This window comes from Caretta caretta, chromosome 4 (genome assembly GCF_965140235.1).
Source record: "Caretta caretta isolate rCarCar2 chromosome 4, rCarCar1.hap1, whole genome shotgun sequence".
NCBI classification, from domain to species: domain Eukaryota; kingdom Metazoa; phylum Chordata; order Testudines; family Cheloniidae; genus Caretta; species Caretta caretta.
The window spans coordinates 65314539-65340191 of NC_134209.1; the positions used below are offsets into that span (position 1 = coordinate 65314539).

Sequence of the window (25653 nt, forward strand, 5' to 3'; positions counted from 1 at the left end):
CTTTACAATTTAAGATCTTGCTAAACAACAAATGGAAAGAAAAGGACAAAAAAGGAGAAACATGACATGCACGGTAGCCTGAAACAAGGGAATGTTGTGTAACCAAATAAGAAAATCTCTGTTTTTGGCGGTGGTTGGATTTTTGTTTGTTTGTTTGTTTGTTTTAAATGGGACTGTAGTGTTTGTGAAAGATGCCTGATTGCCAACACTTAGAGACTGATGTAATCCACTGTGAACATCCTTCATTTCTGGGCTGCATGGACTACATTAAAGACTGAATGGTTATTTCAGTCTCCACGATTGTTGTTTCCACTTACCTAGAGGCACAATTGCAAAGAAAATATTTGTCCTTTAGGAACCAAATGGAGATTAAAAATCACGATCTTGCTACAAAGAGATTGAAGTACTCACAGGTCTTAGATGTTTGAGTAGATGATATCTATTCACCTGTTACAAAAATGAGAAACTTTACAATGTGTGTGTTCCACAGTAGTTGACACTGAAAAGTAAATGCTTCCCTTATTGCAATACTGCTGTAATTAGCTAAGGCTTTATTCTTATTTACATAAATGTAATTTAAGATCACTTTAAGGCCCTTATTTTTTTTTAATCAATCGTATATATTCCTACTACATAGCTTTATCTGCTATTTTACCACCACCTTCCTCATTTTTGCTATGAAAAAATTAACAATTAAAAGGAAGTGTCAAAGGGGAGACTATTCAGCTGACCTGTCCTTTGACTGATTGTGATGCTAGTACCCACATAAGAAGAATAAAAAATTATCACTGCACATATAGACAGTGCCCTAGCAGAAGTCTCATTTCTAAATATTTCCTCCCAGCAGGTATATAAATATACACAAAAATCCAGTTTGTATTTTGCTAATTACTTCTTCTTTTACTGGGTGTAGTGCTGGTAGAGTTTTTATGACCTGTTGCTTAGCAACTTTTATCAACAGCAGCAAAGCACTTTCCCTTTCCTTAACCTTGTTAAAGTTAGGCTTGATCACCTTTAGCACTCATCAGCTGAGGAAAATTATTTCTAAAGTAAGGTAAAGTTGCTGCTCAGCATCTATGAGCTGCATCCAGGATGAGCTATCTCTTCTTATCTCCTGAATTGCCTTTGCCCTTTAGTCCTCTCTCTCCTCAAGCTTTTAAAGAAATCCAACGCCATGCTGGGGAAGCCTGGAGACAGGAGGCTCAAAGAGAGGCTAACTGTGCGACAACCTATTCTGCTGGTTATGGAAAAAAGGAGCTGGCTGACCCCACAAGGTGGAGCACCAAACCCTCCTCTCCTACCAGGATAAACAGACCTCATCCACCAGAGTAAGATTTATTCCTATTTAGTGGAGCCTACAATACGTAGTTTATGTGAGTGGAAAAATAAATTCCTCTTAGAGGTAGAGGCTAGGAGAGGTTTATTACACTAGGCCTTTCTTATTCTTCATCTCTTCTAAGAGGAATTTGAACATACTAAACTGGAATGAAACCTGACTGCTATAGAAAACGAGTAGGATCAGTTTAGAAATCAAGAATAACATATAAAAAGATCACCTAATCAAATTCGGCAGGTTCTGTTTAAGACCCAGGGTTAAGTTAGCCACATTTCATTTTCAATCCTGGAATGGGAACAGCTAGTAAAGAACTGCAAGGAGGGTTTCTAATGAGATCATAAACTGCAAGGGCTCGTATTCTTTATGATGTCATCAGAATCTTAACCTAGAATCGTTTTATCATTGCCTTGCTACTCAGATTTTAATTCTAGATCTAGCTCTGTTTTATAAGTTAAAGAACTAGAGAAACATATATATATACACACTACAGCTTATCTATCCATTTAACGATGGAGACAACTTTCACAATTCAGGCATTACATTCAAGAATTGATGGGGCAGGCTGTAGCTTCTCTCTCTTCCTCTCTGGTTTTTGGCTCCTGTCCTCTACCAGATTCTCTGAACCTGTTAGTAGAACAGCAATTAGCAGTAGTGCTGTATTGAAGAACAGTTGATGATATCATGCACACATCTTAGCGTATTCAAGTTTACACAGTGCTAGAAGATGGAAACATTTGCAGTGTACATGCTTATAAAAATCCATTTTTGATGAAATCCTTATTCAAGTCTAACAAGAAACAGGAACCATCCATCAAGAAATCTCAGAAAGTACTTGAAGGTCAAAAAAAATTGCCTCCTTTTGGTTCAGCATCCCTACTTGGTGGAAGCAAATTTAGTTTGCCACAGTAGCACGCTTTTTGCAAGCTGTCGAGAGAATGTGATGTCATTGTTTATCCTGATTAATATTGGGTCTGAGGGAAAACATCTGTTAGTATTTGTTGCCTGATAGAGCCAAAACATGTATATGACTCATGTCGTTAATCAGAAATAGAGTATTGAAAGACATTCAGTAACTTAGCAATTGCCTAAAGTCTGAGTTTGTGATATGCGAGTTGAGACCCCAGGTGTTGCACGATTGCAACCATCTTGGCCTTCCCATATTGTTAAGTCTGAAGGGGGATCCCAGCTAGATGGGAGCAAGGCCTTGGTATGAAAAAGGGGTCCCAGTATGGAACCACTGGCCTAACTAGAAGATCTAAAATACATAATGTTGTTCCTTTAAAAAACAAGCAAAAACCCCTTATAATGCAGACTGAAGAGTAAAAATATATTACCTTACCAAAAAACTAAGGGTGAAATCCTGGCCAAATTTAAATCAATGGGAGTTTTATCACTGACTTCAGTGGGGCTAGGATTTCACCCTAAAATATGCTACGTTGTTGTAGGTGAGACTTTAAATGCCTAAATGTTATGAATTCTCAGGTACAGTTGCGGCACCAACCTAATTTTTGCTGCTCTCGAGTCTCATCTGCCATACATGGCATATGCAGGCCCCCTTCCTACTCATAAAAACAACTGTAATTCTGCTCCTCATATCATGGACTGTTCTCCACCCTGCATCCTCCTGTTACTCAATATATGGGCCCAAAACACTCTACATACACATATGAGCAGTTGTTTCTTCAACTCTGGGCTCCATCCCCCTACATTCACAATATAACTTTGTTCTGAGGGTTTTCTCTAGTTCCCATTCTGGAAGTATCTAGGTGCTTCCCAGGTAAATTAAATCTGTGTTAGATCAGGAGAGCAGGCAGGGATATGTCTGCACATAGGTGAAGAATGCATCAGAATGGTGTACTAATGGGGAAGAGTTCGGACTGCATGCGGGAGGTGGGTTGGAGTACAGGGTTTGGAAATGAAGTAGGTTCTGGAACATTAATTGACAGTTTTCTGACTTGATGATATATGTATTCCTTCCTTTCATAATGTTGTAGCAAATTTGGGGCCTGTATTCTGCTGTACTAGTTCCCAAGAGGAGGAGGAAAAGGAAGATGTAGTGAACAACTTTCCCTCACCCAAGCAACAGAGCAGGATCTTTGAGAGAGTGAGGGGGAAGGCTTGCTGGCCTGTGCATCATGTCTCTAAGGGACAGAAATTTACCGTTTGGTTAATGGGGTGTCTTTCCAATGTACCAGGCAGCCAGTGCTGTCAGCACCACGCACTGAGAGCTCACATTACCCCCATTCACACACTGACATTGTCCCTTCTGGCAGTGGAGAATCTTGCCCTGGCTGGCAGAGTTTTGTAGTTGATCACTATTCAATCTCACAATGCCAGACACAGCAGGATTTAGGGTAAAATATTCCAAAGCACCTCAGTAATTTAGGCATCTAAGTCCCATTTGCAAAAATGTTTTAGGCATTCAGGGCCAGATTTTTAAAGGGATTTAGGTGTTGGTCAGCTGAGTGCGCCAACACACAACCCCTGGGTTGCTTAGTGGAATTTTCAGCCCCAAGTTAGGTGGCTCCATGCTACCTATAGAATCCTTGGGGATAGTTAAGCACTTGAAAAGGGGGTTTTCACAAGTCAGCCATCTAAGCTAGCCAGGAGTGAAATGCTGAGAAGATTGGTGGGGAGAAGGGGGGCGGGTCTAAGGTGCCTAAGAAGCTGACCTGCTGTGCCTGGCTGATGAGCCACAGATAAGATTCCTTCTTCCATTCGGGACCCTTAGCTGCAAACGGTCTCAGAGAGTTAAGAATTGTCTCCTGCGATCCTGCTCCTAGAGACATACGTACGAATCCTGTAAAACAACTATAGAACTAGAATAGCATCTCCCATGTAACATTTTGAAAAGTTATGCCTTATTGACCAGCTAGAGCATAATGAATGTTCTAAGTGCCAGGGGAAAAGAACAGACCTTTTTTGGTGCTTAATTCCCTAAGGTTTCTTCTGCCAAAGCAGCTTGTACTGGGCACTGTCAGAGACAGGATACCCAACCAGATGGACCATTGGGCTCTTGTTCTTGTGTTGATGGGCATGGCATTAAGAACCTAAATAAAACAGATATTAAAAAATGCCTGCATAACTTATTATAAATAAAGAAACCTGACCAATGACAAGGTAAAGATGCTGCAAATTTATCATATGGCACAAGCTTATAGAAATAAAGCAGCCTTTTGTTTGATCTAAAAGACTTAAACATTCTCTCCCCCTGTGTGTTCTCTAGAGTATTTATGGTAAACCAGCTTCATTATATACCTGGATATTACAACAGTGATAAACAAACTGCTTCAGATGACAAAGGTAAATCTAACACGCTTGGTTATTCTGAAGATGGTTCCTTAGCCAATCTGGCAACCTCTGTGATTTCCAGATTCTTGTTACTGATGGAGCAATGACAATGATTTAGAGGTATGGAGAGATGTAGGTTGGGGGGAGAATGAAAACACTTGGAAAGTTTCATGTAGATGGGAGGCAATGAAGAGACATTAACAGAGCAACTGGGAGCTGGCCAGAGCAGCTGCAGGATGACCGGGCCTGGGCTGCAGCGTTTACAGGCAGTGCCTAGATGGTGCTGTGGAGCAGTGTTCCTCAGCCCTGCAGCCACCAGCTGGCCAGAATCTGAGGCAAGGGCAGCTCAGCATTCAGTATGCCTCTGCGCCTTCTGGGGGTGCTCCCTCTAGCTAGTCTGGTCAAATGGGCCAGGCAACCCGGGCAGTTACCAAGTAGGCCACCAGTCCAGGACTGCCACAGAAAGATAAACAATTGTTTCAGGGAATTGTCAGATGAAAGACAAGCAGTTGCAAAATGGCCCATGGACAATGGGTACAAACAGGGGTTGACTGAAACTCAAAGGAACCTGGATCTGATCCAACCGAAGTCCATCCTCCTCACCCTCCCCAATCAAATCTTTTCCCTCCACCTGTGGAAAATTCCTGGTTCCTGGCCCAGCCAATGCTACCTCCAGCACTTTCTGGGTAATGTCCCCCCATAGATCCAAAGTTTGTGGGTCCATCGGCCCCCTCTGATCCCAGGTCCCAAATCCATGGAGGCTAAGTTAATTCACCCATGGGAAGAAAGGAACACTGGCTGCAGACACCATTTATTAAGGTCACTAAATGTCATCTGTCATTAGACACATTTTAATATTATATTTGAACACAGACTGCAGTAATTGCTACAATTTATTCCTCCTACTAAACTTAAACCATGGGATGTTTTAGTATGTCTGTCTATACATGTGTAAGCAGCATTATTTTTAAATAAAACACCCACAGCATTTCATTAATAGCAGCATAAGATTTGGGGATCACAATTACAGAAGTATAGTATTAACTCCTGGAGCTTCTTCACATAATTACAGTGTAGTATCATCACTTTCACCATCAGTCTTTCTTACTGTATAACACAATTTATTTCTGAAGTTAGAGTTCATGGATTGGGGATCTGGATTGGGGACTGGAGACATGCCAACAAATTAGGGCTATATTAAAAATTAAAAATCTTTTGAAACTAAGATCTTTTTCAGCAAGACAGAGTTCAAGCTGTAATGTAGGTTTTATTTTGAAGCTGTTGGTGAACTTGTGAAAGGCAATTGTAAGTACTCTCCATCTACATTATCAATAGTTCATAAATAGCAAATATCTAGCTGTCACTTCTGTAAGGAGGATGAGGAAAAATGAGCTACAGTAAAAGTGGAGATTTTTCTGTGAGAGAAGGTAAAAATTAAGTTTGTTACTGTTAGGGAATGTGACTCCCTACAGTATAATAGGGTGCTCCTTCTGGTTTCTATCATTTTGAGATATTTCAAATTCTTTCTAAACTCGCACAATTCAGCAAGATACGCAAGCACGAGTAGTCTGACTGAAGCCAATTATATTGATCTAATATTTAAGAAACACCTTATTTATTGTTGTCTCAATCATCTTCTGTGTAATAGTCTATATTAAAATACTAGTTAAAAACCTTCAACATTCTTTGTGATTTCCTATAACCATGGTAACTCAGCAATTGAAAGGTAAAGACTACGTAACTTGGAGATGTACCATAAGTTCTAGTCATCCCAAAGCCTGCATGCTGCTGTGTTACAAGTATTCTTTATTATTATATGGGCCACATTATCATTACCCTCATTCGCTTGAATGGGAGCTGCCAGCATGTAGCTGGGAACAAAATTTATCTGTCTTTTGTCTCTCTCTGTACCTTGAGAAACTGTACTGCTGAAGTCACTGACTGACAAAGTGTCAAGTTACCAGGTTAGTCTCCTTCACTTGTCTCCGCCAGAATTTTTTTTTGAAAACTACCAAAGAAACCTCCATGATGCTTTTCCACCACACCAATGAAAAGTGCCACATCAATGGTCCAAATAGAGTGGTAAACTCTCATCTGTCAAAGAATGGGAAGTCCCACTTCTACACTGGCCGTTTACCTCTAGCTATAGCTGAGTTTTGCAGAATGAAAATCCTTAAACACCAGTAACAATATTTTGCACGGATCTAGCACTTTGCATCTTCCTTGTGCTGTTTAAATCTTCAGTTCAGTAATCGTCTATACACCACTGTGAGGGAGGCAAGTATCACCTTGATTTTATAGGGGAGGAAACAGCCAAGGAGACGTTAAAGTGACTTGCCCAATAGCACACAGCAAGTCAGTAGTACAGCTGGGATTACACCCCAGGAGGTTCCTGGCTCTCACTAGACTACACTGCTGTTTAAAAAGGTCATATCCCAGAATGGTGTACAAAGTTACAGTTTATTATTGATAATGATCTAATAAAGGGCTCTAGCTGTATTAAAGAGTCATTGTATAATATCTTTAATAATCCAGAATTAGCAACTCAGTAAAAGAATTGTAGCATTCCATTGTTATGGGGCAGCGATGCATCCATAGTTATTTCTCATTGCTCCATATATGCATTTTTTGTGCAGGTTGTTTCAACACAGTTTTAATTAAAACAAATCGCATTCAAAAAGTAGATGTAAATAAATATTTGTAACTAACATTTATATTACTTAGTATATTAGATATACTCAGCTCTCAGATCTTGTTTAACTATTTAACCCAGATTGTGCTTCTTGGACCCATGTGCACCGGTGGGGCTCTTTCCCCACCACTGCAGTGGCGACCTGGCATGGTCCATGCTCTGCACTGGTCAAGTGGAAGGGACCGGCCAGGTTAGGGGGAGGATGCACATTGCCCCACATCTGACCAAGTTTCAAGGAAAGTTCCAAGGAAATTTCTCTGATAATTTAATAAATACAAGCCCAGGTTGTATTACTTTTCTGCCCGAATGTGCTGGAGGCAGCCATGGTCAGCGGAGAACCTGGTATTACAGTTCCAATGGACTGGTGTTGCTGGGGAGCCAGTGGGTGGGGTGGGAGAAGGTGGCTGCTGAGGAGGCACAAAGCCTCCATGCAGATGGACCTGATATCCTTCAGATCCTTGGGGAGCTGCCAAGTTTGGGAGCAGGCCTTGGGCCTTTCATTCAGGGAGGCAAACCTGCTCCTCACATGGCAAAATGTGGCAGGCAAGGTGAATAACTGCAAGGAGATCACCTCCTCTGTGGCCCCATCCCACAAAATTTCCCCAGGAGGGTGGAGGATGAGCTGGGGAGACACTGTTTAATTTGGTAGCCTAATTTTCCTCTCTGTGTATATTTGTGTACTGTAAAATTCAACAAAACATCTGTTGAACTTAAAAACGATAATCAACTTGATAATGTATCAAGAAATTGGACTGAACATTTTACTCACTCTAAGGCTTTCATTTCTTGTTTTCCTTCCAGGCAAATGCTATGAATATCCAGGTTACAGAGACGATTCAAAGTATCTCGGACAACGAGTAGTAAGTACAGAATTTGAAGTGAATTTGTACCTGCTCATTTAAATCTATAGATCTTGTGTTGACAATAGAAGGCATCAGCATTTTATCCTAGTCAAATGACTGAAGATTTATAAACAAATGGTTAGCTGCTTGTGTCTGTTGTTCTTCGAGATGTGATGCAGACGAGTATTCCATGTGGGCATGTGCATGCCCCACTCACTTGAGCCAGAGAACTTTGCCTAGCAGTACACTTGGGGGGGGGGCGCTTGTGCCCTGGAGCTGTATATAAGGCTCCCCCCCTGCTCATATAAGGATGGCACTGCCCCCAAACCCCTCAGTTCCTTTGCACCGAATATCAGGAGTACAGACTCTGATGCAGACAGGATGGAGGGTGGATCATGGAATACATCTCGAAGAACAAAAGCAACAGATGGGTGTTTTTTCTTCTTTGAGGAGATGTAGCTGTGCGTTCCTTGTGGGCCACTCGCAAACAGTACTAATAGGAGGCGGGGCTCTGAGTGTACTTACAGAAGGACTACAGGACTGCCTTCCCAAAGTTTGGATTTCATCTGGACGCAGCCTTAATGGCATAGTGGTTTGCAAAAGTACGCACAGAGGACCAAGTAGCAGCCCTGCAAATGTCCAATATAGGAACGTCACCTAGAAATGCCGTTGACATCACCTGAGTTTTCATGGAATAAGCTCATATCCCTTGAGTCAGCGTAGTCTGGGCTATTTCATGCTGTCATGATACAGGAAGTCATCCACCTGGACACTGTCTGTGAAGAGACTGCTTGACCCTTCATTCAGTCTGCATATGAAACAAATAGAAGAGGTAAGGAATGGAAAGGCTTAGTTCTATCCAGATAAAAAGCTAAACATTACTTGACATCCAATGTGCGAAGATGCTGCTTCTCTGGGATTGTACGCAATTTAGGGAGGATATTTAACTTGGTTCAAGTGAAACTGGGAAATCACCTTAGATAAAAACGTTAGGGTGTGGCTGCAGGGGTCCTTTGTCTCTACAAAACTGAGTGTAAGGAGGCTCTGCCATCAAAGCCTGAAACTCACGCACTCTCCTTGCAGATTTACTGCCACAAGGAAGGCATTTTTATGACACACAAAGGGGAAAGAAGAAGTTGCCAGAGGCTCAAATGGAGGTCTCATAAGAGCCTCTAAAACTGAATTAAGGCCCTACAAAGGAACCAGCTCTTTAACTGATGTGTGGAGATGAGTGACTCCTTTCAAGAACCTCACTGTCATGGAATTTGAAAACACCAACTTCCCACGCATAGGTGGATGAAATGCCAAAATTTCCACCAGGTGGACTTTATAAGACCAGAAGACTGAAGGTATAACAGATACTGGCTTGTATCCAGGATATTTTGGAGTGTCGGTTGATCTCCCTGGGCTAACTATCATACCGAGAATCACTTCCATTTGGTTGAATAGGCTGCCCAGTGGAGGGCTTCTCCCTGTCAAGCAAGACCTGCTGGACACACTCTGAACATCAGTCCTCCTCCTCCTCATTTAGCCATGCAGTCACAACCAGGGAGTTAGGGGCCTGGCGAGAGTAGAAACCCTCAAACCCTTGCATGGGAACGAACTATTGTTTCTCTGAATGCTTTGCCATAAGGGCAATGAAGAGGGGGTATTCCAGAGGGCCTGTGCAGGCCTTTAATTTATTGGGAGGGCTACTCTCTCTGGAGCTGATGATTGGAGAATATCCAGCAGTTTATGCATAATCTCCTGCAGGAATTCCCTGTGGATGCCCAAAGTAGTGGTCATATTCCTCCGGAGCTCCTGATACACTTTAAAATCCTCGGGCACCGAGGGAGAGGAAGATTCTGTCATGGTAGAGTCATCCAGGGAGGGTGAGGAGGCGGTTCACTGCGCCAATAATGAATCATGTTCTTGCACCACAGGATTGGGTCAGAAGAGCCCCGTAGGTGCCGAGGGAATGGACTCAGTGGTCACTTGCAGCTGAGACAGTATGGGAGCAGGAGTCACTTGCGGGACCAGTGATATCTCTCTGGATTAGGTCAAGGAGTAGGACACTAGGGACTGTGGAGTGTCCCAGGGATTCCAAGGAAACCACTAGGTATACAGATAAGGTATTGGTGGTCAGTAGGCACCAAACCAAGAGCCCCTATCCTGATCTCAGTACTGATAGGGATCAAAGGGCAATCTGACGAGGACACTGACTTGGATCTTGAGGAATCTTGGAGGTTCTGTGGTGACAAACGGGGGAGCCAGCCCTGATAGGCCAAACAACTGATCAGACTCATCTGAAGCCCAATATGGAGGCATCATCGGTGCTGAAGAGGAGTGGGGAATTAGCACCAATGGCACCAAATGGAACCCACTCCTGCTTGGTACCAGGAGAAACACTGGCACCGAGGCCAGTACCAAACTAGATGACAGGATCTGCCACCATTACAATGACAGGACCCAAGGATGCACAACATTAAGAGGGTCTTCGGTGCCAGACCCAGTCTTGATGCCACAGTCTGCAGCCCAGGTGATGTGAGCTGCGGTGCTGACAGACCTGGCGGCTCTGCAACCTGGCCAGAAGGTGATGGAGGCAGAATGGAGGAAGAGCTGGTAAAAGTCATAGCACTGGAGAACTCCTGAACTAGAGTCCAGGACTGAGAGGCAAAGAATGTCGGGTGCTGCCTGGTATGCTATTGGCATGGAGATGGTTGGCTCTGGTGCCGTCGTCGTCGGTACTGGACTCAATGGATACCCCGTGGCTGAAACCGCTGGGGACCGCTGCCTGGGGCCGCAGACTGAGGCTGCTCCGCTGGCCCGGGACTGCTGCCTGGGGCTGCCCGAGCAGCGGCTGGTGTGGCTGTCCCCAAGGCAGCCTGAGCATCTGCCCTGGAGCATCTGCATGGGCAGCCCTGGGGTCAGGCATACTGGCTGCTGCAGAAGTCATGGAAGTTGCAGGAAGTCATGGAATCTGTGACTTCTGTGACCTCCGTGACAGACACAGAGTTCTACTCACAGCCTGCTCCAGAAGGTGCTTCTTCAACCACAAGTCTCTTGACCCGAGTCCTCTTTGGTGCTCCATCTGCAAGTTATTCACAATCTTTAATGTGTCCCTCACTAAGACACAACAAGCACCTTGGGTGGGGGTTGCTGCTGGGGATGGCCGCCCTACATGATGTACAATGCTCGAACCCCAATGAGGGCATCTCACAGGGAAGCCAACTACTCTACTAACACAAAACTAACTTTTAAACTACATCTAAGATACTGTTACTACTATATACAAGCAAAGTTCTCAGAAAACTGATGGTGGAAGTGTGAGGTGAAGACACCAAACAGCTCTGACTCTAGCCATGGGCGGTGAGAAGGAACAGAGGGGTTTGGGATGGCACCACCCTTATTTGGCCAGGGGAGGGGATACATCGGCAAGGTGTGAGCGCCTTCCCTACAGGGGTTGCTAGGCAAAGTTCTCCGGCTCTGGTGCACAGCATGTGCACATGCCCACATGGAATATACGGCTGCAACTACTTGAAGAAGATTATAAATTATGATGGGAGAAACACACATGAAGAAAATGGGGGTAATTAAACCAATCTACTCAGCATCAATTTGACTTCAGTTAGACAAAGGCGTTCATTTTGGGACAAAAAGAAAAGGAGTACTTGTGGCACCTTAGAGACTAACCAATTTATTTGAGCATGAGCTTTCGTGAGCTACAGCTCACTTCGAAAGCTCATGCTCAAATAAATTGGTTAGTCTCTAAGGTGCCACAAGTACTCCTTTTCTTTTTGCGAATACAGACTAACACGGCTGTTACTCTGAAACCTGTCATTTTGGGACAGCCCATTTCAGGCAAACTAGGAAGAGAATTTAGGAGAAAGCAACAAAGATACAAGGTTTGGAAAATAAAACCTGTGAGGAAAGAGTTAAAGACTAGAGCATGTGGAGTCTGCAGAAAAGACAAGTGAAGGGGTAAGGATGCAGTGCTCTTGTCTTTATTGTAATATCTGCAGATGTATTTGAATTAACAAAGCAATAAAGGCTTTTGGTGATGCATTTTCTTTTTAATGCTTATTGGTTGAAGTAATTGGATCTGTTATTGTGTTCATTAGGAATACCTGCTGGGCTTCTATGGCCAATGACTTGAGAACAAGACCTATTGGAGGTCAAAACATTGGAGGGTCTGCTCTGAATAGCTCCCAGTGGGCAATACATTTAAAATGGGTTTAATGTTTTACCACTTTTAAATACTGTTCTGTTTTTCCCCTCTATCTGGCCTGCCTTAGTATTGCATTTTTGATTGTTTGGAGTCTAATTAGCCATTTGGCAATGGACTTGGAAGATGTACCCTCATCAATTTAGTTTTGTGACTTCTTTGTAAGGGCAAGTTATTGCACCACTGAAGTCGATGGAAGTTTTGATATTGACTTCATTTGGAGGAAGATTGAGCCCTAAATGCTAGCCTGTATTTCTTGAATGGCACTGGGGCATTTGCTCAACCATCCTGTCATCATTCTGTGTGCTAAACTACACACACACACATACACTCTCTCTCTCTCAGAAGCTATACCTGCTAATCCTAGATAATACTCAGAGATAGTGGGCCTGATTTTCAGAAGTGCTGGAGCTCCTATTGATGTCAGCTGGAGTTGTGAGTAGGCAGCTCTTCTTAAAATCAAGCCCATATAATAAAAAATGCCTAGTTACAGCAGGTCTGCTTGTTTTCACATATCACTGCAGTGCTCTCATTTCTGTTTGCTGCTGCTCTGTGGAACTGTTAGGACAGCATCACACAATATATCTGAATATAGACACTTGCTCGTGATGTATTGTGATGTACTCAGATTGGCAGCCTTGGTAAAAGGAGCAATGATTTGTTACTGTCTTTATACAGGTGTATCAAAATATGTACTGTGGTGCTTCAAAGCCACATCAGGCAGCTCAGAACAGGATAAAAAATGCCAGTGAAAATGGTGAGTATAACCCTAAATCACTCCCCCGAGGCCTCATTTGCTTCCCTAAAATATAAAGCTTCCATGTTTCAAATTCCCTGCTGGTTTTCAGCCTATTTTTTTTCACCTTTTCATGACAGGGGGCAGAACGATTAAGAACATGAAAAATTTTGCAGTGGAGAGTCAGAAGATGCAGACTACACCACACAAGGTAAAGTCCTATAGCTGTCATGTAAGTAGATTTCATTGTATAACTTTTCTAGAACAGGTCCCTTGTGTGGCCTAGGCAGAAGACCCAGGTTCTAGAGCTACTCAAAACCAGCCATCTTCTCTGAAGGAAGAAATTCAAATCCCTCTTTATAACACCTCTGCGCTTTCTTCCATGCAGCTTCCAGTACACAGTATGCCCAGGAGCTGGGCAAATTTTCTGATCAAAACTTTTTTCAGCAACAAATGCAGATTTGGGCGAACTGAAACGTTTTAAAAATTCATGCAGAATTCACCAAATTGTTTCTGTCAGAAAAAAAATGCCCCCAAAATCCAACTGTTTCATTTTAACGTTTAAAAACTGAAACATTTTGATTTTTTTAATTCAAATTTTTCTTTAATTAAAAAAAAGGCTTTAAAAAGCTCAAAATCAAAATGAAACATTTAGAAACAAAGCATTTATTTCCACCCCAAACAATTTTATTGGAATTGCCAGCAAACCAAATAATATCAGTTCTTTGCACAACTCTAGGTATGACCTTCCTGAACTCATCCATAGAGCCTCTACCCTGTCCATATTTAAGTCCCTCTTAAAGACCCATTTTTGTCATGTTGTTTACAGTGAATCAAGTTGATTTGTATAGCAATTGCCTATTATTGTTCCCATTTTCCTAGCCTCTGTTTACTTGTCTATCAGTCTTTATATTGTGATCTCCTCTGAGTAGGTACCATCCTTCTCAAATATTTGGAAAGTGCCTAGCAGTGCCCATTATGTGCTATAAATGAACAACAACAAATCCCACTTTTGCAAAGCCCTTTTGTGCCAATTTCTTCACTGACCATATCTTTGCACTTTCTTGGAGGTGAGCCGTCTACCTATTACTAACATTGCAATTGATTCAACTTTATTGTGTGTCAGAATCTCCTACCTTGTAAATTCTGACAGATCTTTCTCCAGTGCTAGATTGCCAGGCAAGGTAGAGATCTTGACAGCAAGAGACACTTGTCAGATGTAATCTTCTGTACCACTGCTGAAGATGGTAAGGGAAATAATGATGCATCACCTACCACTTAAAATCATGGTGTTGGATAAGGTTTCCCACCAGTCCACTCTCAAAATGCTTCTGGCTTCTCTCCAGCATATATAGAACTTCCTTCACAAGTGTGAGTGATACTTCAGAATAAAGTCCTAGCTCAGAATCCCAGGACTTCCTGATTTACACTGTTTTTTGGGTCTGTCTCATCACAATGAGGCTAAATGATGTTGATCCAGATGTAAAGACATAAAAAAGACTAAAAGCACCAGATAGTATCGTGGTTGGTGCTCTAAAGATACAAGCTAGAGGTCTTTGGCACTGATAGAACTTCAATATCGCCAGCTAGGTAAATCTGCTTTATAGAGTCATGAAACAAACTTTCAATCAACTTAATCTAAACTTGAAGGAAAATCTCTCTTTTTTTCATATCAGATGTAGAAGCAATTAAAATATAAAAAGCAAATCAAACATCTATGCTCTAAAATATATTCCATTATATACACACATTTTCCAGAAACTTAAGAGACCAGCAAACACCGAGAGACTAAAATACCAAGAGTTAAAAATTCACAGAATCCATAGAAGGTTCACCTTTGTGGTTCAGAAGAGACACCTCTTTATTCTGTTTTGCCTTCTGATCAGGGTTCTTTGAAGCCGTCTTCCTGCAGAGAAGAAGAAGAAGAAAAAAGATGTTGCCACTAAAATAAAAAAGCAAAGTGATTTACTGCTACATGGTATTTAACTATAATCTGGTATTTGCAACATTTCTTATGCTAAATAAAGGAAACACTGTAGTGAGGTAAATTTAGACGTTTTGGCAACCTAAACAAAGCAGGAAGAGTAGATGTATTTGATCAAAGGATGGGAAGGGACAGTTACTTACCTATGATTGATCTTCTCTGAAGATAAAATTTGACTGAATTCCTGGTTTTGAGTCTTCTGCTTTTGGTGTGAGATGGAGAGCTAGTGGGAGTTCTTCACTTAAGTTATTTTGCTCTGGGTAGGTGAGTGTCATGAACAGACTGTCAGTGTCTCAGCAGCAAAGTGCTTCTAATCCCCCCTGAATAGTTTATGCCAGAAATAAATATTTATACCAGGGGTAGGCAACCTATGGCACGCGTGCCAAAGGCGGCACATGAGCTGATTTTCAGTGGCACTCACACTGCCCGAGTCCTGGCCCTGGTCCGGGGGGCTCTGCATTTTAATTTAATTTTAAATGAAGCTTCTTAAACATTTTAAAAACCGTATTTACTTTACATACAACAATAGTTTAGTTATATATTATAGACTTATAGAAAGAGACCTTTTAAAAAATGTTAAAATGTATTATGGCACGTGAAACCTTAAATTAGAGTGAATAAATGAAGACTCGGCACACCGCTTCTGAAAGGTTGCTGACCCCTGATATATATGATAGTATGATCAGAAAGAAAGTAATCAAATCTTTTACTTCCCAACTTTCAGTGGAAGTTGAGTAGGCAAGCAGGGAAGCAAGTCAAACGATAACTTCAGAGAAGCTAACTTGCAAGTTAATTTTCCCTTCTCTGCACAGACTAAATTGACTGGATTACTACTCTTAGAGGCTAAAAAACTTAAAAAGGGCTCCACAAAACAATGCATTTTCCAAGCCATAAAGAAACAAGAAATTATCTATGGTTGTTTTGTGTGTCTCAGATCACTGTGGAGAATTCCTGAAACCACCTCTACTGCCAAATAGGAAGTGGGATATTTGGGAAAATATTGAATAGATGATAAAAAGCCAATGGCAGGACCACATACGGCTTGCACTCCTGTCAAGAAAAATGAAAGAACAAACATTCTTTTTGCATAGTTACCTAGTGGAGGAGCTGGACCATACACTAGCAAAGTAGGAAAAAAGACTCTCATTCCTGTAACAGAAAAACTGTTGGAAAAGGACCACCTTAATAAAGAATCTGCAGGGACTCTTCCCTGTGGAAACTACTTTGGGGATCTGATTCAAAGCCCATTGGTCAGATGCATTGTTGGTAGTAGTGGCCAGGAACCGAAATTTCTGTTCCATGTGAAATTCTGACATTTTGGGGGGGAAAATTAATTAAGAATCTGAACAAAAAAGTTTGCTTTAGGTCAGTGAACCTGTTTTAATTCATTTCTATATTGACTTATTTTAATTGTATTTTAAATTGTATTATTTTACACATAATTTAAACAAATTTCAATACAAAATCATTTCAAAATTAAAATCACAATGTTCCATTCTTATAAGCTTGAAATTGAATGATTTGCCCTTATCAAAATCCTCATTTTGATTTTTTTCCCCCAAAACAAAATTTCATCAAAATTGATGTGTCCCTGTAGAATATTTTGAGGTAAATGGATTGGCATTTTCTGCTTGAAAAACACTCAGAAAATTTTCAGTCAGCTCTAATTGCTGGCTTTTATTTTTGCTTTCTTCTGAGTCATCAGTGGCATTTAGTGGAGCAGGATACCAAAACAGAGGAACCAATGATGTGATCCAGGCAGAACAAATCCTATTTCTGCATAAGGGACAGAGGACAGAAGACATGCATGTGTGAATGCCAACTTATTTCACCGGATACAGCCTGTGAGGAAACACAATTGTAGATTGTTCCATAACTACCTGTCATATGAGTTGGAATTTGACTAGGATACTGAAAAGTGCCAAGTGATCTTTAATCAACACAAGTGGCCATGATGCTGACTGCAAAGATGGAACCTCCAGCAGCTGTGTTCAGCACCACACCAGGCTTTGATTCATCACTAAGAGTATGTCTATAATGCAGTCACAGGGTGTGACTAAAGCTTGAGTAGACACACTGGAGCTAACTTTAATCTAGCTAGCTTAGGTACTGGCAGCGTGTACTGACACATGGGATAGCCCCATGAGTAATTACCCAGGGTACTGGGTGGGCTTGTACACCCCACACGCTGCCATGGCTTCACTGCTTTGGCACCTAAGCGAGCTAAATTAAAGGTAGCTTAAATATGTCTATTGGAGCTGCAGTCGCAACCCATGACTGCAGTATAGACAAATGGGAGGAGTGCCTCCCATTGAAACATCTGCAACACCTACCACTGGAAGGTCTTATGAGATCTTCTATTCAAAAATTAACCCAGCCTCATACGCTTTAGTTTTATGAGAGTGGACAGGCTAACACCACAAGGTGATATGGCTGCAGTCATGTTACTGAAGTGTTAAAGCAATTCATACATATATAAGCTTTTATAATGCACTTAGATGTGATTTAAATTTTATTATAAAATTACTGACCGTATCAGAGAGACCACCGAAAAACAACAACAATCTCAAAAGACATTTTATGCATAAAATGTGGTATCAAGAGATGTCTGAACTTTGGGAAAGTGATCTGTCTGTGGCCCCTTAATTATCTACATCTGCCTGGTTTGAGTGGAGAGAGAAGACTGCTGCTTCCAGTTCTCTCGAGAGAAATCTGTCACTTTTTGAATAAGAATGAATCTTGACTGATGAAAATGAGATCTCTGCACTGTACCACCATGTAATGGGTTTTATTTATTTTTAATTGAAATGCTTACTTAAAAGATAGTGCATATTCCTTAATTACATTAACATTCTGTTTAGCTTTTTCATTAGGTTCTACTTACATAGTCACATTAGAAATAGCTAGATATACAAAAATGAACTCTTAAAGATGATTGCGTAATAAATATTTAGAGTGCAAACAGGCATCAGTCTAGTTACACAAGAAAAAGGAGCTATTCAGTTACATTTAAGAAATGTCTCTTGTATGAGTGACAGAGAGCAATATATGCCTAGAGCTTTATTCTACAGCATCATGCTTATAGAGCAATAACTCCTGCAAATATTGGTTCATATTTACACTCCCATACCAATTATTATTTAGCAAGAGATACTAATGGTTTATAAGTAGTAGGGCAACAGTTCAGTGTTATAATGCATTACAATTCTATGTAATGCATTATAAAAAAATCTATTTGTTCAAACAATACAAGAGATTTTAGTCATGTGAATTAATTTGTTCCTAATAATAATCTATTCTGCTGGATCTAGCAGGAGATTTTGCATTAGCTTTTCAGCTTGTTTTAGAGTGAATGATTTTTGTAGGAATCCCAGATTGCTTTTTGCCTTAAACCCATCCATCCAATGGCTGCTCTAGGTCTCCAATGAAGACCCCCTTGGAACTTACTGTTCACTTGGATTGTGTTTTCCACATGAATGAAGGGCAGAAAGTTGTTTTTTGACCAGGACACAATCACTGCCAGTACTTCAATCTCTCAGCTGATGGGCTGTGGAAAGTGAAATGGCCTTTCCTCTTAGGCCTACACTGACGTCAGGATTTGCCATTAAAATGTGGGTCTCCCAAATTGCACCAGAATATCCTGGCCACCTTCAAAACTGTAATTATAAGAAGTGAGCACAAGGGTGAATGGGAAGTAATAGAAAATATGTCCCACTTTTTGGCACCTTTAAACACTGAAATATGTGATGGGTTCTAAAACCCAAGTCAATTGCCACTGTCTGAGGCAAATGTTTCTGTGAAACTCCCAATTGGATATTCTATGAAACCCTTTTAAAAATCAAATCTTTTGTTCCAGCCCTTGGCTGAAGATTCCAGGCTTCAATCAAAAATAGCAAACAACTTCACAAGTCCTTACCTATGGTCTAGCCAGCCACAAAATGAGACCCTTTTAGCGTTACTGGTCACATCAGGCCAGAGAGAACATCAGTGTGGGGAGTATGAGCACAGTAATCAGAGCTAAAGAGCACTTTGCTATGTTTTATTAAAACAGGCAACTTTCCAGCAGAGTAACAAGCCTGAGTTTGTCGTTTCAATGAATCACTGGTTGAAGAAAGCTGGAAAAGAAGGTATATTAATTTTAAAATCTATAAAGGTAAAAGCATAGTGGGAACACCAGGTTTCTGTATTACAGAGGACAATACAGTAACATGGCCCACCATTTCAGTAACTCTGTCCTTAGTCCATATTTTTCTTAGAGATATTTTCCATGTGTGAGGGAAGTGGCAACTCCAAATATTAGACACAATTCGGGGAAGGGAAAAAAAGAACAGAAGCATAAAAGCTTCCAAGAATGGGAAGTTGTCACCAATTATGTAAAAGTAGGCAAGCAGACTGAAGAATCAGATCATTCAGTACTGCTGCATCTCATCAGTATTGTTACTGCACAGCAGTCACTCATGGAATTCAGTCCCTCTTATAGATATTCTCACATCCAACTTGTAAAAATCAGCTGCTCTGCACATGCATGCAAGCACAACAGCTGGACTGACATGCGGCATAGCCATATCTTTAGCCTACCTAGTATCTTGGGATACTAATACTATGCAACATCTAGTCTTGATGTTGGATAGTATCTTGCAACTGTGCAAAATACCAGGCAACATTGATGCAAGATACTATGCAAGAGCCGTGCAACATGTTTGTAACAAGACCACAAGCCAAATAAAACCATGTTCTTACTGGGTTTAGATAGAAGCTCAAAACTTAGCTTAGATTTGTCAAAACATTTGTGACTCTTGAGCAGATTTTTGGTTTCATACCAAAAGGGTGTGAGATTCACAGATCTACATGATTTTCATGAGAAGCCAACTGAAAGTTAGTAATCTCAAGTGAACTTTGCATTGAGTTTTTAGGCACAGGAGGTGCAAACCCACAGAAAGTAAAACTGACGGAAAGGTTTTCATATGAAACAACTGTGAATTGAAGCTAGTGAGTTTCAACACAGCTCCTAGGGCCTGATCCAATTCCTATTCTAGTCAATAGGAAACTTTTCCCTGACTTGAATAGGAATTGATGAGACCCTAAACCACCTCAGTACAGCAAGTAGTGGAAGGTTATTTACACTGATCCCTCTGCAAAGGGATGAGAATATGCGACAAACTTGAGTTTTATTTATCCTGCAGTAGAAAAACGAAAGAAGTTGCTATTAAAATCTTTACAGCTATTTGGCAAGTAAATATTGCTGTTACTCCCTCGGTATTTCCTATAGTAAGTAGAAGGAATATTTTTGTATTATGATCTATTTTTTAATATTACAATGGTGACTGCTTTATGACAAAAAATCACAAGGCACCAGGCCAGATGGCATCCCAGCTGAGGTTTTTAAAGCTGGTGGAACAATACTCCAGCACAAACTTTGCCAACTTCTCGACAAACTCTGGACCTGCAAAGAAATTCCACCTGACTTTAAGAATGCCAACATTGTTACAATATTCACGAAAGGGTACAGATCTTTGTGGAGGAACTACAGCAGTATTGCCTCCTCTTCATCGCAGGGACAGTCCTTGCCTGGATCCTGCTAAACCGCCTTCTCCCCCGTACTGAGGCACTACTCCCTGAATCACAGTGTGGCTTCAGGCCATCCCGAGGCACAAATGGCATGATCTTCGTGGCACGACAGATTCAGGAGAAGTGCAGAGAGCAACACCCGGAACTGTTCAGGGCATTCATCAATCTAACCAAGGCCTTAGACTATCAATCCTGATGTCCTATGGAAGGTGCTGTGTAGGTTTGGCTGTCCACAGAAATTCATTTCTATCATCAGACTACTCCATGATGGGATGACTGCCACCATTTTGTGCAACGGCTCAGAGACTAAACTATTCATCATTTGCATTAGTGTCAAGCAGGGCTGTGTCATTGCTCCAACACTCTTCTCCATTTACTTTGCTGTGGTCCTGATTCTCATCCGTGACCACCTTTCTGATGGAATCAGGATTGAGTATCATATGGATGGTCAACGCCTCAATCTCTGACACCTCCAAAAAAAATCTAAGATCACGAAAATTGGCATCACCGACCGTTAGTATGCAGATGACTGCATCATTCTTGCACACATAGAGGCTGACCTGCAAAGTACCCTAAATCTTTTTGCAGATGCCTATCACAGCCCGGGTCTCTCTCTCTCTCAACATCGGGAAAACCAAAGTACTCTACCAGCCCCCATCTGCACAAACTACTCTTCATACTCCATAAATCACCATCAGTGGAGAACCCCTGGAAAATGGAGACCATTTTCCATACCTTGGGGGCCACCTCTCCAAACAGCCAGCATTGACACAGAAATTGAATACAGGATCTGCTGTGCCAGCACATCCTTTGGAAGACTACTGAAACGAGTCTTCAACGATAGGGATCTGCAAATTGGCACCAAGGTCTTGGTTTACAAGGCAGTTATCATCCACACCCTTCTATAAGGATGTGAGACCTGGGTAACCTATAGACGACATCTCAAGCGGCTGGAGAGGTTCCAACAGCACTCCCCCAGGAGGATTCTCAGGATCAGCTGGGAAGAGCCATGCACTAACATCAGCATTCTCTCTGCAGCCAACATCAGCAGTATAGAAGTGCAGGTCATAAAACACGAGCTCCGCTGGGCTGGTCACTGTGTACATATGCCTGACACTCGCCTCCCGAAGCAAGTACTCTTCTCTCGGTTAAGTCAGGGAAGAAGGGCTCTTGGAGGGCAGTGGAAGCACTTCAAAGACATGCTGAAAGTACATCTTAAAAAGGGAGGCATCAACCCAGCAAACTGGGAGGACTTGGCGCAGAACAGAACACAGTGGCACCACACCATACACCGAGCCACAGCTCACTTTGGGGAAAACAGACCTGCTCATGAGACAGAGAAGCAACAAAGGAGGAAAGAAAGGGCACAACAGTCCAGCCAGCAACTATGTCTCATCCAAGATTACAACTGCCACTTCTGTGGGAAAATTTGGCTTCTCAGCCACTTAAAAACCTATCAATGAACCGACCCCCTTGGCACACATCATCCTCATATCAAGGGATAGCCGAAGAGAAGAGATTTAAAAGATAGCATAGTAATTTTCTAGGAAGGTTGTTTCTATTCTACCATTGACCTTTTTGCAGTGTTGTCATAGCTGTGTTGGTCCCAGGCAAAGTATATGAGGTAGTATCTTTTATTGGACCAACTTCTGTTGGTGGAAGTTACAAGCTTTCGAGCTACACAGAACTCTTTCTCAGTCTGCAGAAGAAAGACAGACACTCTGCTTCTTTCCCCAGACCTGAACAAGAGCTCTGTGTAGTTCAGAAATGAGTACTTTCCAACAGAAGATGACCCATTCAAAGATATTACCTCATCCACCATGCCTCTCTCATTGGCTTGCTGTGTGATTTACAGCAAGTCATGTCACTCTATGGGCTTCAGCTTCTCCGATACTTATCCTGGGTATTAGAATATTGACCCCTTTTTTGTCACGTATTTTAAGTTGTGTGGATGACAAGGGCTGTATACAAACCAAGTATTAATAAAATACTGAATAAAACATTTCTGCCAGTTTGGGGAGCTCAAACATGAACATGGGTCAAAAAATGTGATTCCTGCCTTGTGGGAGCATATTGCTACTAGACAGCCAATCAAGTGCGTCGAGTACAGTTGACTTTTAAAAAATGTGAATTAAGTGTTTGCAAAGGGTGCCTAATTGACAGCCCTAGAGAATACATCCTTTATTAGCCCACAGAACAGGATCTGTTTGAAAGGTACAGTGCAACCTTCTGCACATAGGGCCTTGGTCCTGACCTGAAGGGACCATTTCTAGGGGTGAGATAGTAGCTTACTTTCACCATCAGTCTTTAGCCTCTCTGCTGAGACTTGCCAAAAAGGAAGCTAATCAGCACCAAATATTATTGCAGTTGTTGTACTGTGGACATCTGTTCACAAGGAACAAGTGATATTTTAAAACCACAACACATATATATTTTAAAATATGGCTATGCAAAACTGATATGATCTACGACAAAAATCTCTACAGTTAGCATCAATTTAGATATGGGTATAGAGAAGCTATCTTAGGTAACTGTTATTGGTTTTTAATGTATCCTTTGGAGCCCTGTACTGTTGGATTCCTCATGACAGAGGCACTTGGCTTTACAGTCTGACAGGTAGAGGATTACAGGAAATAGTGCCAATTCAAATGTTTAAAATGCTCTAAAACTTTTCTAAAATAGCTTCTCTATAATATATGAGGCATATGCAGCACACACAAAATCTTTATACTATATCGTCAGGTATTTGCTCCCTCTAATTTTAATTGAGGGAATCATCCCATCTGTGTACCGATAAAGCCTTTATATCACCCCACAAACATATTCTGTACATGTCAGAAAAATTAATTTAATAAAGTTTTAATAACCTAAATCAAACCGTGCAGTGTTCCGAGGTAGCCAGAGACCTTTAAAAAGTGATCTAGCTTTTCTAGATTTGCGAATGTCATTTTTTGATCTCTCTCTTCCCCCATACCAAACTTTGATTAATTTTAGTCTTACTATTTGAATATTTACTGTTGTCATAGACTTTAAGGCCAGAAGGGACCATCATGATCATCTAGTCTGACCTCCTGCGCATTGCAGGCAACAGAACCTCACCCACCCACCCACTTCTGTAATAGACCTATGTTCTGTATGGATGTATACTGATCAGTGTGTGGCTTGGTAAGATATAGACTCTGCTGTTAGTCATCTCTAGAACCCTTTTGTCACAAGGTTTGTGAAAGTTTGGACCTGTTTGGGTTGGTTTTGTTCCATCTCTAATTAGGAACTAAATATTGTCATTTTAGTTAATATGGCAAATCTGACAAACCGGATTTTTTCTTTCTTTCTTTAAATTACACAAAATGACCAGATCCTCAGCTAATGGTAATTGTGACAGCTCCACTGACTTCAGCTGAGCTATGATAATTTACGAAAGCTGATGATCTGGCCAAAATGTTTATTGTAAGGGAGGGATTAAGACATAATGAGGGTCTGATAGATCAGTTTCTGGTATTGTATATGAAAGATATTATAGAAGCTGCCCAGGGTCTAGTTTATCCTCTATCTTTTTACTATTGATGCAGATTTATTAATATTTATAACTCAAAGTATACGAAGAATATTCATTTTACTTTTCCTTTGTTATAGAAACAGCTGAAGTGGAGAGCGCGAGGCAATCTTTTCTCAAACGTGACTGATTATGCAGCCAGGGCCATGTAAAAAATAGAAGCACCTTTCCTAGAACATAACTAGTTACCAATTGATGCAGGAGCAGGATTAAACACAAGACTGAAAAAGCATGATAAAGCATTGTCGTAATCACTACTAGGTGCTAACATGGTACCCAAGGATTAGAATATTTGCTCTAGGAATACAACCAAGAATTCTCCAGCTAATTAGAAGTTTATACCATGTCTTGATTTGCACTGAAGATTGCTTTGAATAAAAGAATTCCCTCATTACAGTGGTTCAATATTCTATTCTAACTTCATTTCAAAGCTCTTGTTTTGGTAACTAGTGCCCTCACCTCCATGACCCTTGGCAATTTATGTCTGACCTTGGATCTGTGTAGATGTTTCCCCTCTCTCCATCTCTCCTGTGCATCGGAATGTCTTAATGGCATTATCCTTTTTTTATGCTGATGTTTACAAGACGTTGACAAAACATACACACTGTGTTGGATGACAGAAAAATTCACATTATTTCACCAAAATGTACTAAATGAATATTAAAGGCCAGATTCTACCACCTTTACTCATAAAAAGGAGCACCTTACTCCACAATTAGTTCCACTGGTTTCAGTTGGGTTATCTGTGGAGTAAGATACTACTCAATATGAGTAAGGGTGGCAGAATCTGGTTGTAAATCAGCATGTCATAGCTTTTAAGGGGAGAAGGGACCGTTACGATAACCTAATCTGATCTAATCACCCTGTCATTGACACTATTTCTTTATAATTTACCTAAAGGCTATCATGAATAATTGGTCATACTTTTACAAGGGATAGTAAGAGGGACCTTTATTAAATTCTGTGTTGTGGCTGTCACAACAAGGCTTTCATTTATATGCCCAACCTTTAATCTGAAGGATCTCAAAGTACTTTACAAGGAAATCATATACAAATTATATTTAGGGATCACTACTAAAATATCTGTGGTGGAATACAACAAGTTTTTAACAGTACACAACAATACTACACATTAGCTTTAGGAAAAGAAGTGAAGGATGCTGTATTCAATTGAAATACAGGGGGGATATCTGGAAGGTAGATAGAATGTAGTTACATAAAGTTACATTTGGCTAGCAAGTAAGATTATTTTTTTGCTCTTACAATGGCTCAGGTCAAGACCTCGTTTATATCTCATCTGAAAGACAGCACTTTCAGCCACACAGTATGCCCCTTAAAAATATACTGGAGCATTGGTTCATTATTGAATCAAAGGAAAAAGTACCACATCCTGAATCATGCAGCACCACTTCAAACAGTATACAAGTGCTACTTGGAGGTCTCCCAT

General features: G+C 41.1%; 2 protein-coding genes across 3 annotated transcripts in view; one reads left to right on the plus strand and one right to left on the minus strand.

The window, feature by feature from the left end:
* Positions 1-155: 155 nt before the first annotated feature.
* The window catches only part of ZNF827 (zinc finger protein 827), a 162940-nt gene continuing 137442 nt past the window's right edge, over positions 156-25653 (minus strand). Inside the window, exons 15-21 of one of the 2 annotated variants that reach the window (XR_012668099.1) lie at positions 18533-18741; positions 14937-15007; positions 8841-8969; positions 4254-4386; positions 4009-4115; positions 1877-1960; positions 156-447 (exon numbers count right to left, since the gene is read on the minus strand). The gene's annotated coding sequence lies outside the window, so the exon portion shown is untranslated. The remainder of the gene's footprint in view (positions 448-1876; positions 1961-4008; positions 4116-4253; positions 4387-8840; positions 8970-14936; positions 15008-18532; positions 18742-25653) is intronic. The other variant, XR_007356237.2, reaches the window with a different exon arrangement.
* C4H4orf51 (chromosome 4 C4orf51 homolog) lies at positions 813-24600 on the plus strand. The gene is made up of 6 exons (XM_048846967.2): positions 813-1328; positions 4563-4639; positions 8121-8179; positions 13044-13122; positions 13242-13312; positions 24287-24600. The coding sequence occupies exons 1-6, from the start codon at positions 1093-1095 to the stop codon at positions 24356-24358; spliced, it is 594 nt and encodes a 197-aa protein (XP_048702924.1). The 5' UTR covers positions 813-1092; the 3' UTR covers positions 24359-24600.

Excerpts from the sequence above, each read along its gene's own strand:
- C4H4orf51 (XM_048846967.2), top strand. The coding sequence starts at position 1,093 with ATGAGCTATCTCTTCTTATCTCCTGAATTGCCTTTGCCCTTTAGTCCT. Across the intron at positions 1,329-4,562 it reads AACAGACCTCATCCACCAGA|AGTATTTATGGTAAACCAGC; the intron begins GTAAGATTTATT and ends TGTGTTCTCTAG. Across the intron at positions 4,640-8,120 it reads AACTGCTTCAGATGACAAAG|GCAAATGCTATGAATATCCA; the intron begins GTAAATCTAACA and ends TTTTCCTTCCAG.